This window comes from Pezoporus occidentalis, unplaced genomic scaffold, assembly GCF_034315485.1.
Source record: "Pezoporus occidentalis ecotype Australia unplaced genomic scaffold, CSIRO_AGI_Poc_V1 ctg81, whole genome shotgun sequence".
NCBI lineage: Eukaryota > Metazoa > Chordata > Aves > Psittaciformes > Psittacidae > Pezoporus > Pezoporus occidentalis.
This window is the reverse complement of record NW_026916170.1, coordinates 5,164,658-5,177,625: the sequence shown is the minus strand read 5'-3', so window position 1 is coordinate 5,177,625 and position 12,968 is coordinate 5,164,658. Positions and strand designations below refer to the sequence as shown.

General features: G+C 37.9%; 2 protein-coding genes across 5 annotated transcripts in view; one reads left to right on the top strand and one right to left on the bottom strand.

The window, feature by feature from the left end:
• OFD1 (OFD1 centriole and centriolar satellite protein) overlaps nt 1-7,412 on the bottom strand; it is a 32,558-nt gene extending 25,146 nt beyond the window's left edge. For 2 of the 4 annotated variants that reach the window (XM_062603767.1, XM_062603768.1), the window contains exons 1-6: nt 7,182-7,411; nt 4,555-4,755; nt 3,617-3,685; nt 3,505-3,532; nt 2,619-2,726; nt 1,725-1,861 (exon numbers count right to left, since the gene is read on the bottom strand). In XM_062603767.1, the coding sequence (XP_062459751.1) occupies nt 1,725-1,861; nt 2,619-2,726; nt 3,505-3,532; nt 3,617-3,685; nt 4,555-4,755; nt 7,182-7,277 (639 nt within the window). In that variant the 5' untranslated portion in view covers nt 7,278-7,411. Of the gene's footprint in view, nt 1-1,724; nt 1,862-2,618; nt 2,755-3,504; nt 3,533-3,616; nt 3,686-4,554; nt 4,756-7,181 lie in introns of those variants that run through there. The other 2 variants (XM_062603769.1, XM_062603771.1) reach the window with 2 other exon arrangements.
• Nucleotides 7,413-7,599: 187 nt separating this feature from the next.
• On the top strand, nt 7,600-12,638 carry TRAPPC2 (trafficking protein particle complex subunit 2). The gene is made up of 5 exons (XM_062603793.1): nt 7,600-7,699; nt 8,424-8,533; nt 10,640-10,788; nt 11,518-11,599; nt 12,285-12,638. The coding sequence occupies exons 2-5, from the start codon at nt 8,441-8,443 to the stop codon at nt 12,381-12,383; spliced, it is 423 nt and encodes a 140-aa protein (XP_062459777.1). The 5' UTR covers nt 7,600-7,699; nt 8,424-8,440; the 3' UTR covers nt 12,384-12,638.
• Nucleotides 12,639-12,968: the final 330 nt, after the last annotated feature.

Genomic DNA, 12,968 nt, shown 5'->3' with positions numbered 1-12,968 from the left:
TTGCCCCTTTCCCAAAGGGCCACTTCTGACTGATTATGCAAGAAATGGCAGAAGCAAACCCATCACAAATCGCTCAGGAACAACAGAAATTCATCTGGACACAAAAGAATTTCCGAACATGTAAAAAAAATATATGCAGAACTCCACATAAAGAGGGTTACAGAAACAGAAGACCTGATTCACAGACTTCTTAGCACAACAGAAAAAAAAAAAAGTAAATGCATACAAACAGGAAAACATGCATCTGGCAACTACACAGAAGAATTGTAGGGAACATGTGCCCGTCCGCACAATGTGTGAAGTGCCGTATGTGCAAGAAAAAAAAAGTGTTTATTAAGAATTATAATAAAAAAACTGGAAGAAAATAGAAAGCAAACATACAAGATAAAAGATGAGAAAAAACAACAAAAGAATAAAAATAGAATGATAGAAAAATTATGAGACTGAAGAAAACAAGGTTAAAGAGAGGGGAAAAGCACAGTAGGAATGTCTAATCTGTAAGCATAAAATTTTTGAAAAAAAGAAATGGTGAGACAGTACAGCATCACTTGTACAGACACAAACTGGTTTAGAAACGTGTTACAGTAATTCACATCACACTGCTAAGCAGTCCATGTAAAGATAACTGAATTTAGAAATTATTTATAACTGGTTAAGATTCCAATTTCCTTTGTTTCAACTACTTTGCTTAAACAGAAACAAACTTAATGACACACAAATTAACATGTTCTACATGCTGAAAAGGCAGTGCCAGTTGGGGAATAAAGACCAAAGGGAATAGGAAGTTTCCAGCAACTTTAACTGCCCATCCTTCTACTAGTCTAGCTGAATAAATATGACTCAGCTGATTTCATCAAACAGTTTATATGCAGATGAATGACTTTAAAAGTGTAACTAGGAATTGTAACTTAGAATATTATTTCTATATCCAAATAGACTATTAATCTTGACAGAAATTACTGGGAAAAAATACCATATTTGAATGAACTATAGTTAATTTAATTTTTTCTAAGCAAATAAAGTATTTATTTTGACAGAAATTTAAGGGGGAAAAAATCCATATTTAAATTAACTGCAGCATATTCTTCTGCTCCATTTTTCAGATATAAGGATTATTGAGGGCTTATGCGGCAAAAAAAATAATTTTATTCACAAAATAAAGAGAAATTCTCTAAAAGAGCTGTCTTCAATTTCAGAAATAAAAAAAAACACTCAAATATTGTCTGTTATGATTTTAGTGTTTCTGTGTAATGTTTTGAAACAGTATGTAAATTCTCATCACTATTAAAAATTAACTGCCAAGCTACACAGCAGCAATTCACACCTCTCAGTTGCTATGCACTACACTGAAATTCAAGCTTCAAAATCTTAATTGGGAAGGAAAATTAATAGTATGACTAAGCAGAGTAAACATTTCTCTATAAAACCAAAATCATCAAAGAGAAATATAATTTACCAAATTACAACAATCAAAATAAGAAGCTGCATTACAAATTAACATCAGAACAAAAAGCTCAGCATTCTGTGAACATTCAAAAAAAAAGGAATGGAAGATATACATATGCAATGTCATCATCAGTTGATATTGGATTAACTTAGTCTTTTGTTTGTTGTAACTCTCTATTAGATTTCTTCTTTCAATTTACATTAAGCATTAAAACTTTGTAATGTGCAAAGTAAAATTTAACAAATGTCTCTCTCAAATTCAATGACCAGAGTTATACCTTTTGACACATTTCCGCTTGAAACTGCTTCTCTATTTCTTTTCTATATTCATGAAGTTTAGCTTCTAAAGATTCATATTTCTGATGCCAGGGATAAGAGTCTGCAAACTCTTCATCAATCAGCTGAAGCTTCTCAGCTATAAAAAGAGCAACATATCTGTCATAACTTAATACACTATAGTTATCTTGCCAAAGACTACAGGAACCTGTCTCTCTGTAGGAAGTTCCTTAGTTTACCTAAATAGCATTGTCATAGAAAGACAAACCTGTTTGGTACTGAAGCAGAGGCAGCACAGAAATACCATTGATCAGCTTTGTGCCACATAACACATATATTGGAGGAGGCACTTAGCTGTGTAGGCACTGTGGTATTATTACACAGTCATTCATTCTCTTTATCATGGATGGACAAGAATTTTCTTCTGCATGCAATGTTAAGGTGGTTTTTATTACTTTTATTACTTTATTTTATTTTTATATAGGGCATGCCTATATATCCTAATAGCATGTAATGTACAAGAGCTCCCAATATATGCCTGTCACTGAAACACTACTTTAGGAAGAGAAGCAAGACACTCATCTGCAATTATGTTTTTCAGAACATAATGCAGCGCATAACACTTATAATCTATCTAAGATGTTACAGGTGCTAGGTAAATGCCTAAGAAAACATTTGAGTGATCAAAAAAATAATAATCCTTACAGGACTTTGGCCTTATTTTAAGAAAGGTTTAAAAAAAAAAAATCAACAGGTATGACTTTTACTGATAACTACTTCAGGCTGCATTTGAGCAAGCGATAAATGAATATAATTAATAGAATTTATAGACCAATACCATTTATCAATATGAAATATCTGGGGAGACTTGTGTATAGAGTCTTACCAAGACTTACCAAGAGATTCTCTGTAAGGAGGCACTGAGTTTGTCTGAGTTTCTGTGTCATGAGTTTCCTTGCTTAGATGATGCTCTGTAAGCCCAAGTAAAATCTGCATAAGAAAACCTGTCAAGATCCAATATATTAGTTATGCCTGCTTTTGTAACAAAATTGAATTTGAGACTGTAATTAATGAAACCATCATAATTGTACAAGAAAACCTATTCAATTTATTGAAAGAACCAAGTATTTAAGTAAAAAGCAATACTAGTAAGATCTTAAGATTTTGTTATAAGCATAATCCAGTCCACCTCACCCTGTAAAAGTTGTCCTTTTCCCTTCACTCATGTCTCTGTCTCTGATTTCTGAGGTAATTTGAGAGAGCATATTTTTACTACTTTAATTATGAGGTCACTATGTAACAGGGTTTCTGATGCTCAAGATACCTTAGGCTATACAATATAGCTAGATTTCATCATACAAACATAAGAATTATTTCTTAAATAAAAAAATAGAAAGTCAATTAAATCTTTAACTAGCTTTTGAAGTACATTAGCAAGCTAATACAAGCAGTTGCAAACACAATCCAAAGTCTGAGTTTGCCAAAGTTAGTGTGAAGAGCTTTGAGAGCATTATATTTCATACCTGATTACAGATATTTTTCATATATCTGCTCAAGCCATTTATTTTGTAAGTGAATGTTAAGATGCAATTCACACCACAAATAGCAGTTGGATAATCCTGAAATATAATACTCATCATCCTGGTGTACTGCAAGTTTCAAAATCAAAATTATTCCATAGCAACATACACTCAAGAAATCTGAATTTCAATTGCTTGCATCTTAATAAAATGGAAGCTGATACAATTATCTTTGTCTGTATCATGTATAAACATCTTGTACCTTTATTCTCCTTCCGAGTTTCTGAAGTCTGTAAAAAACAAAAGATGTTTTAGACAGTCTACTCCACCACCACTGTAATTTCAGCTTATTTTCAAAATCAAAATAACTTTACCAGTGATTTGTAAAGACTGGACTTTGGATTGATCCTCATAAACTGGAGAAGATCTTGCATAGTCCACAGCTTTGGTGGGGGGAGAGAAGGGGAAGGGGGAGAGAAGGAGGAGAGGATAACTTAGAAAAAGTTAACTAATTCAAAATAATTTCAAATATGTCATAGGCACTATTTTATATTTGTAGAATGTTTCCATTCAAGAAAGATCTATTTATCACCTTGTAAAACAATTTTCAGTGGGCTGCTATTCTGATACTTCATTTAATTATTTCCACTACGCAAGACATACAGCAGTCAGCATGTAGTTATTACATGATCAACTGAAGCTGTGAAAAGAGATAGTTTAGTTTCCTCCCTGCCCTGAATACACGCTTTTGCTACTCTTCTTGCCCCTTTTCTTGATTTATCACAACCAGTCAGATGAGCTCACCAACCACTCACCAGGTCAAAAAATTAATTTTCAGTTAGAAACAGCTTCACCCCATCACGTACTCATAGAGGAGAAAAAGTGAGAGGGCAGGGACTGTACTTTTCAGCCATAGATTCTAGGCAAAACAGCTTAAACTGACCATGAACCACATTTTCAGGGAACTGAATGGCCAAACAAGAGGTTAGCTTTAGTAGGGATCAGTTCCCCAAGTGCTCTGTCACACAGTCTCACAGTCATGTCAGACTGTGGCTATGGGTGAAGCAAGTGCAATTTTAAGAGGCTTGTGCTGTCTCTCTAAAAACCAGCATCATTAGCTTATTGCCAGCATTTATGAAAACGACCCTAAATAAAGAAATCCTTTATGGAGATAATCAGAAGCTGTATTTGTGTTTGTATTTCACTATCATAAAAACGTTTGTTTTGTTTTTTTTTAATTTTGTTGGAATATGACAACACCCAGAATGCAAAGCTCACAGAAGTCTTAGAAGAGGTAAATTACTAAACTCACCTTCTTCTTTTCTAAACCACTTTCTGGAAAGAAAACAGAAAGTGAATACTCATAGCCACATCTCTGTAGATGATCTGCTACCAGACTGTTGGAAGCTGTGATCAAAACTGAACTCCCTTCATTTGGAACAGCCTGTGGCTGAAGTTCTCCACTTAAAATTGGGTGCATTAGTTCATGGATTAGCTGGTTTCGGAGCTGTGTCTGATACAGAAAAGACATTATAATCTCAGTTTACATGTTATTTAATGAGTTTTTACTTTTCAAAATTCACAGTGAGTCTCGTATTACTTGTACAAGTTACATTACAACCTATGTAACAGAAATGGGCAGACCAGCGTTGACAAAATGCAGAATAGTGCTTGGCACACTTTGCCTTTCTTGAAAACATTACAACGGTGGCTACACTGAAGTTCGACTTTCTCTCACAATGTATCAAACGCAGAACTGAAAAGAAGTCTTGCTCTGTCAAGAACTTGCATAACCTCCACTCTACCCCCAGCTTCAGTTTTAGATCACTGCCTTCCTGTTCTCCTTCTCACTGGCTTAAATAAAGCCTGCCTGATGTGGGCTCAATTTCAGGTGTACTTGGAAAACTCACTAGTCCTGTTCTGAGTCTCATATTGAGAAGCTGCCAATACCATCACAAAAGCAGATGGGAAAATAAACAGGAAATTCAATGTCTTTAAGACAAATTTTACAGGGAAGCAAGAGTACTAGCTTAAAAACCCTACAGGCACTAATAATAATTAAACAGCATTTTCTATTCATCATTTGCATAATTACAATAGAACAAAAAGAGTAACAAGGAATCAGAAAGTCTACCTCCTACAAAAAGATGTATGATTTTTATTATATAATGACAGAAATTGTTTATAGTGTACTAGAAGATTACAACAGAAACAGCATTTTAAGCTTTCAACAGCAGGTATGCAATAGTGACAAAGATGATTAAAGAAGTAGCATCTTACAAAAACAGGACAAAATACTTACCAAAAGTTAAGAAACCTAAAACATCAGACCAGCCTGATACTTTTGCATGGCTTTCTACAGAAATTAGGCTGGCAACAGAAATCAAGACAACTGAAAAAATGTTTTCCTTATTCATTTCTGAACTTGTCCAGTTTCAGTCAAGTTAGACACAGGTGATACTGTCTCAAAAACAACTGAGACCAGCAACACCTTACACATCTCATGACAAAGCACAGGTGGAAAACACAGGGCTAAATCACCATCCCTACTATGGGAAAGGAAGGCAGAAATCAGTTATTTACATGTTGGACATTCAGCTCCAGATCCACTCTGCCTCTTACAAGCAGAGACAGACAGATAAGACAACAAGAAATTTGAGAGCTTTCTCATTAGAAGATGTAATCCATAAGAAATCAGTAAGAATCCATAACTGTATTAATCCTTCAGCTCAGAAAAAGACTGTATACTCTTCTATACAAGGAAAATGAAGCAGAAAAACAGACTTAAATAGCTTGCCACCTGACAGACTATTAGTTAAGTCAAACAAGACACGAAATGGTTCAAGAACTGCAAGCTTTGTATGGAAATCACTGAGGGAAAAACAAGTTACCCTGAAAAAGAGAATTGTTGGCCGTAAGATTATCAATCGCATTCTTAAAGTATAGATTAATTTTTTTTTTAAGGCAGTCAGATGATTTTTAAAGACTAGCAAAAAACTGAAACTGCATGAAATACATCTCAGCATTTAAAGCCTGATACAAATTTCTGCTGTAACACAAAGGATTTCTTGTTTCAAAAAGCGAGATGTGGTTGTAAACAATCCAATAATGACAAACACTCTAAATGCAACATGCTTCACGGAGAAATGCATGCAGCCATCCACAGACTCCCTCACAAAAATAAGAAAAAATTAACATAATTTTAAACTCTGCCTGGAAAGCTCATAACAATCACAATCTAATTCCTTTAAAACAAGGGTGTAAGACTTCAAAGTGATGCAAAGGACTGCTGGGGTAACCAGCAATGAGACTACTGCCCCTCGACTTAACTTAGCACTGTAGAACAGAATCCTGAAGAAAAGGCGTGACTGCTGCCTATAAATCATCAAGAAGAGTAAGAGCTATGTAAACTAAAAGATACTTTCAGCACAATATAAAGGCAAGAGCAACCACAAATAAACCCAGGCTACAAACCAGAACAAAGCTTCATTCTTGAGCACAACCATAGTCTAAGATATTTTCCTGAATAAGCAGACAGGAGGAAATCAGCTCAAATGACTCTATGACTCAAAATAGTTTTAAAACAGAACTGTAGTATTTTAGGATGATAATTCCTATAGCATGCTTACTTACAGTAGATAATAGCCTCTGTGCCCTATGAAATCCTTTCCAATCCTGTATTTTCATTTACTCCTCTCTTCCCTGCTTGACTTTTTTCGTCAAGCATTAAAATTCAAATACCTGATACAGACCTTTAACCCCCCTGAAAAAGACTCAGACTAACCCCCACAAAAAAAAAGCTGAACACAAATTCGGCTGTGACAAGAAAAATACATTTGGGAAGAGGGTGAAACACATTTATTTAGCATGACTTTTACTGCTTTCAATGTTAAGCAGTACAGTGAATCACAGGCAGCACCTGCTGAGAATAAAGCACACCTTAAGTGTGTCCAGTACACCTCGGTTCTTAAAAGTCTGATAGAGCCTTTTCCGGAGCTCATCCTGGGAGAGCGTCTCCTTTTCAACCGAAGCCATCCTGCCCTACAGTATCAGGAAACAGAAACAAGGAAGCAAACAAAAAGGCGCATTATTGACTCCCAGCTCGATCCACGGCCTCCGAGTGCCCCACCTGCCCGGCCTCTCCCTCAAGCAGGTCCAGGCTTATGCCGGGCAGCCTCCCCCTACCCACGGGGAGAGCGCCCGGCCCCGGCCCGCTCCCGTGCGCTGCGCCTCAGCCCCTCCGGTTCCTGCCTGAGGAGCGGCAGCAGGCGGTCCCCGTGTGGCGCCGGCAGCCCGTGCCACCGCGCTCTGGGAGCCGGGCACCCAGCACGCTGCCGCCCACCAGCTCCCACCGCGTGACGGCTGCCGGCGGACGCTGAGGCGTCACTGGCGCGACGGATGCTGAAGGAGCATTTCCGGGAGGCCGTTGGCAGCCGTTGGAGACCGATCGTCGCAGGGTAGGTGGTGGGCCCCTGCGGGCCTAGACAACCCTTCTACCCCCCCCCATTCTCTCGTTCTCCCTTCCTCTTTCCCTCCCTCCCTCCCTGGTTCCGCGGGCAGCTCCTGCGGCACCTGGCCCTTCCTCTGGGGACGGCAACCTCGAGTGGGCCTCAGGGTGCTGGAACGCGTCGGCAGGGTGCGCTGTCCCGGGTAGCTCCGGAGTCCCCGGGGATGGGGACTGCAAGGCCAGGTTGGGGGCCTTGAGCAACCCGATGTAGCGGGAGGTGTCCCTGCCCGTGGGAGGGGATTGGAACTCGATGAGCTTTAAGGTCCTTGCCAACCCAACCATTCTGTGCTTCTATGGAGCCGCGCTATGGGATTCTGCCATCTACCACCCTTCTTCTTTCTACCGCCTATTTGTAGGGCCCCTGTGGGAGAGACAGGCGAGGAGTCTTCAGAGGCAGATGCACCTCATTACTTCACGGGATCGTTGCTGTCCGAGTCATGGGGAGGGATGTCAGGGGATAGATCAGTAATTTAGGTTCACTTCCAGGAGGTGTTTCACTTCATAAAGATATTTTCTCCCCCTATTTGAGTATAAATGGACATACCTAGGAAAATGCTCATCTCCTTTTAGCTTATGGTAATTATGAATAGAAAGCATGTTAACTGATTTTTAAGAGCATTGTCACATGGGTTGAGTTTGTAGAGTCATCAGCATGTCTGTCTTTTTCTTGTAAGGAGCATTACTTTGGAGAATGTCTGGAAGTTTCTACTTTGTGATAGTTGGTCATCATGATAATCCCATATTTGAAATGGAATTTCTGCCTCCTGGAAAAGTGGAGTCCAAGGTGTGTTTTTTTTTCCCCTGTGATACTCCTATGTTGTAATTATGATGCTTTTTCTTTTATAATTTTATGCTGCGTTAGAAGCATGGCCAGGATTTTGTTTGTAGTGTTATTAGTGTCTAGTGTTTTCTGCATTTTTGCAGAAACTTTGTCACAGGGAGTAAAACTCTGGCATTCTGGAGTGTCTTAAAAGTTCGTTGTCAGATCATACTAGTTCTTCATAAAACATGGTTTCCTTAAATATTTGATGCTGTATGGTGAAGAATATATATGCTAGTCATGCTTGCTCTTAGGATGTAGAGCTTTTGTAATAGCTGTTTGTTATTTAATGCGTGTGTAGTTCTTTAAGGCCCCTGTAAATAGTTATAAGATAAAGTGAGGAACATATGTTTGAAAGCTCTATTTAGTCCCTTATTTTTTATGCTGTAAACCATCTTATTTTTTTAGTCATCCTCATTAGTCATATTTGCTTTTAAGTAAGAAAGTTTTAAAGCTTGTATTGATAAATACAAGTTTTTAAATGTGAGAAATGTCAGACTTATTGAGTAAGTAGCGTTTCCAGTGGGAAAAGAACAAATCTGGTATTACACTGAGGAAAAAATAAATTGCAGAATAAAAGGCCATGGGTTTGTGAGTTTGTCCAAAAATTGCAGTCTGTGCTGTCACTGATTTGAACAGCATGGTGTGATCTGTATTTCGATCTAGTGTCCCATTAAGATAAGGCTAGTTGGACCATAATCAGTAAGTGTGGGGATGTGTCAGTGGAAAAATTCATTTTCTGCATTCTGCTATTGGAAATAGCTTGGCTTGGGTAAGCTTCTTGTCTGACTGAGGTTGAAATACTGATTTTTCTCCTAAGAGTTAATCTAAACTTGCTGTACAGTGAAAGAGAATTATTAGACATTCATGTTTTGGCAGTTGGCGCTTCTGTTTCTGAGACATGCCATTAAAGAATTAATTCATTTCAGATGCATTTAGTAATGGACTTCAGATAACGTAAGTGGTTTGCATAACATACATGGTAAATCAGCATGAGCTTTTGCCCCTTAAACTTCACTACTTAGTCTCTTCCTCGGTATGGTTTAGTGGAACTTAGAAAGCTGTTAATGCCCTGAGCCAAACTTGGTTTTTGGGGAAGACATAGTGCACTGAGAGAAACAGTGCAAGTCCACTTACGTTTCCAGTCTAATACAAGCTTACAGTATGGTTTAGTCCCATCTTCTTCACAGGTGTCCTCTGGTGTTGTAGTTCATGTGCAAAGTAAATGGCTCTTTGCCTACACAAGTCTTGCAGTGTTGGGGCCAAACACTGTGATCATTCTTATGAAGGCCATTCATGTTTGTTATAGGAAGAGGTGCAATTTACATCTGCAAGCATACATTTAATACAAGTTGCAGGAAGCCTTTCTGCGCTAGCTCTTAGGAAAAATAAAAATCCCAACAGAATAAAGCAATCCTATGTTTCTAGGCAAATAACCTTAAAATCCAGAATCTTTAGGTGATAATTTTATCAGTGTATCTGTCCTCTGTATTTCTCTGCTTTCCCCATTTGTCCCCCAATTCTATACATTGTAGTATTTTACAGTGTTTTAACACACAGTGTTTTACATTTTAACATTTACACATTTTAACATTGTATTGCTCAACTTCTGCCAAATTTGACAGGGACCTTACGGTGAAAAAACACTAAATTGCTGTAAATTTCACAAAACCAAGTGACTGGAAAGCGGAGGTCTCATAAAAGCAGAATTTTATGAGGGTCTCTGTTGTGGAATAACTTTGCAGTCAGAGATTACTCATTGGTAAACAAAAGAATTCATGCTTGAATTCATTCCTGAGGCATAAATACAGGCTTTACTGGTTTTACTACTCTCACGACTGGTTTTACTACTCTCACGGCTGGTTTTGTGATGACCTTTTATGACTTTTATTTCTCTTGAAACTAAGTATCATGACAATAAGGTACTAGTTTCACTTATAGGATGGCATATATGTAACAGAAAAGAATGGTGTATATATGACTAGTTGTTTAGCAACTTGAGCAAACTATTGTTTATATTTCACTCCTTTCACTGAATTACTAATCCTCTGTCTTCTGGAAATACATTAGGATGATCATCGCCATCTCAACCAGTTCATTGCCCATGCTGCTCTTGACCTAGTAGATGAGAACATGTGGCTTTCTAACAACATGTACCTGAAGACTGTGGACAAGTTTAACGAATGGTTTGTTTCGGCTTTTGTCACAGCTGGACATATCCTTCCCTCTTCTCTTTCCATATATTTATATAGGTAAATCCTTTTGCCAGAAAGGGACAAGTTAGATAAAATGAGTTTGGAACAGATTTCACTGGCTGCTAATCACTGTTATAGTTAGAGAGAGTCACCAGCTTCAAGATAAATTAAGAGGCACAGAAGGTGTTTAAAACTGGGACCAGTTGGAAAGGTGGATTTTTCTCTTTTGGAAGAGCTGAAATAGCCTAATGAAATGTGGAGCTTACCTGGAACAGAGGAAAGAGGTATGAATAGTGCTAGACAGGAGAAAGAGGAATAAACATGCTTGGTGTCCCCCACACCCATCTTGACAATGCAGCGGCAAGGCTCAATCTCATACACAGGTCATCCTAGAAGTATTTGTTGTGAAATATTTGTTATACATGGCAAGTAACATTGAATGTCATTTTAACTTCAGGGGTATATGGCAATGCTGCTGAGAGTGTCATCACCATTCAGAATTGTGTAGCTTTAAAAAGAATAACCTTGGCTTATTTTCAAATAGAGGAGTTTTTAAACAGAAAGGTAATGCTTTCTAAATTTCACTGCTTCAGTTACTTCTTTAAAATGCTTCCTCCTATATAGTCACTGCTGTTTCATGTACAGCTAAACATTTTAAGTGTATGCAGAATTAGGTGTAAATGCTTATCTCAGGATATGTTAAATGTCTCTCTTCTTTGTGAAAGATACATTTTTCTTAATTGCTTTACATATGAGATTTATAATGCTTCATGATGTAAGGCAAGAAGATGGAATTAAGAACTTCTTTAATGACGTATATGACTTATATATAAAGGTAAGAACCCACTTCCTATGGTCTCACAGCAGTACTTCTAGGTGTGTTCTGCTATAGATGCTCAGGCATGCCTGTATTAGCATATTTTCTCATGGGGGCCAGTGTAAGTGGAGAAGAACCCATGCAGTCCACATGAGCCAGAGTTGATAACATAAAGGCTGTATTTTCTATTATACAGAACAGATTTTTCTGACTTCTTATAAATTGTGCTCTTTCAGAACTTATGCTTCATGATAGTCCCGTGATTTTGGGGCAGTATTGTGTCATTCACGGGAACAGGGAAAGCAAAAGGCTGTTGTACAAAAGCCTGATCAAAGTGCTTTGCTCTCAGAACAAGTGGCACGTGTTCTCTCAGCCTGGAGGTACTTCCACTAGATGGGGCAATCACGACAATCCACTGGAAGAATGCCACTTTGGCCTCCTCAGAGCACTCAACCAACACTTACTTCCAAACTAGAAATTTCCACCAGAGTCATGATGGATTTGCTCTGAGGAGCTGCTATAAGGGATTGCTGTGCATGTACACGGGGTGAATGGAAGGGCCTGGAAATCAAGCAACTATTCAGGAGCTCCCTGCTCTCAAGTGGCTTTAAATAGGCTGAAAGCTAATAGTAGCTGTCATCTGAAGTAACATTTGCTAGTGCTAGGCATTGTGCTTATTGATGACTTTTTCTTTTTTCCTCAGTTTGCAATGAATCCATTTTATGAACTTAATTCTCCTATTCGATCCAGTGCCTTTGAAAGGAAAGTACAGTTCCTTGGGAAGAAACACCTGTTAAGCTGAATAAATGAGTTTCCTGAGTGAGTGCTTTTTCCATACTTCCCCAGTTATTTAAACTGTAGTTCTGGTTATTTCTCAGCATGTTTGATATTCATCTTCTGAGGATTGACAAACTGGATGCTGAAGAAGCTTTTTTGTTGCTGTTGCCAATAGAAATCAGAACAGCCAAGCTTCTCTGGTTAAAACGTGTAACTTAAGAAGTTTCCTTTTATGTGCTACGGAATAGGTACATTGAGACGTGGGTGCCAGTGCATATGCTTCTTATATGTGGTGGGAGGAAATCGGATCTAAACACAAGAAACATCTCCAGTCATGCAATTTAATACAAATAAATAGTAAAAGGGAATTCTTGACTGTTTGGCTTAAGGGGTTAACTTTGTTATACACTTTTCTACTTACTGACATTTGCTAGAGAACATACTCTGCAGGTTAATTAGACTAACCCTACTCTCTGTGGTATTAAATTAGGTCCATGTTTATATTGTAATGTGTAATGTATGTATTATAAAGTGTTTAATAAAAAGAGGGTGTATCAGCAAAGCTCTGTCTTCAATATTTCAATTTGGGAAAAAACCTCTAATGTTTTAG

Bases quoted from the DNA above. Each gene is read 5' to 3' on its own strand.
- TRAPPC2 (XM_062603793.1), top strand. From the start codon at position 8,441: ATGTCTGGAAGTTTCTACTTTGTGATAGTTGGTCATCATGATAATCCC. The intron at 8,534-10,639 runs GTGTGTTTTTTT...GAAATACATTAG, and splicing joins CTGGAAAAGTGGAGTCCAAG to GATGATCATCGCCATCTCAA. The intron at 11,600-12,284 runs GTAAGAACCCAC...TTTTTTCCTCAG, and splicing joins TATATGACTTATATATAAAG to TTTGCAATGAATCCATTTTA.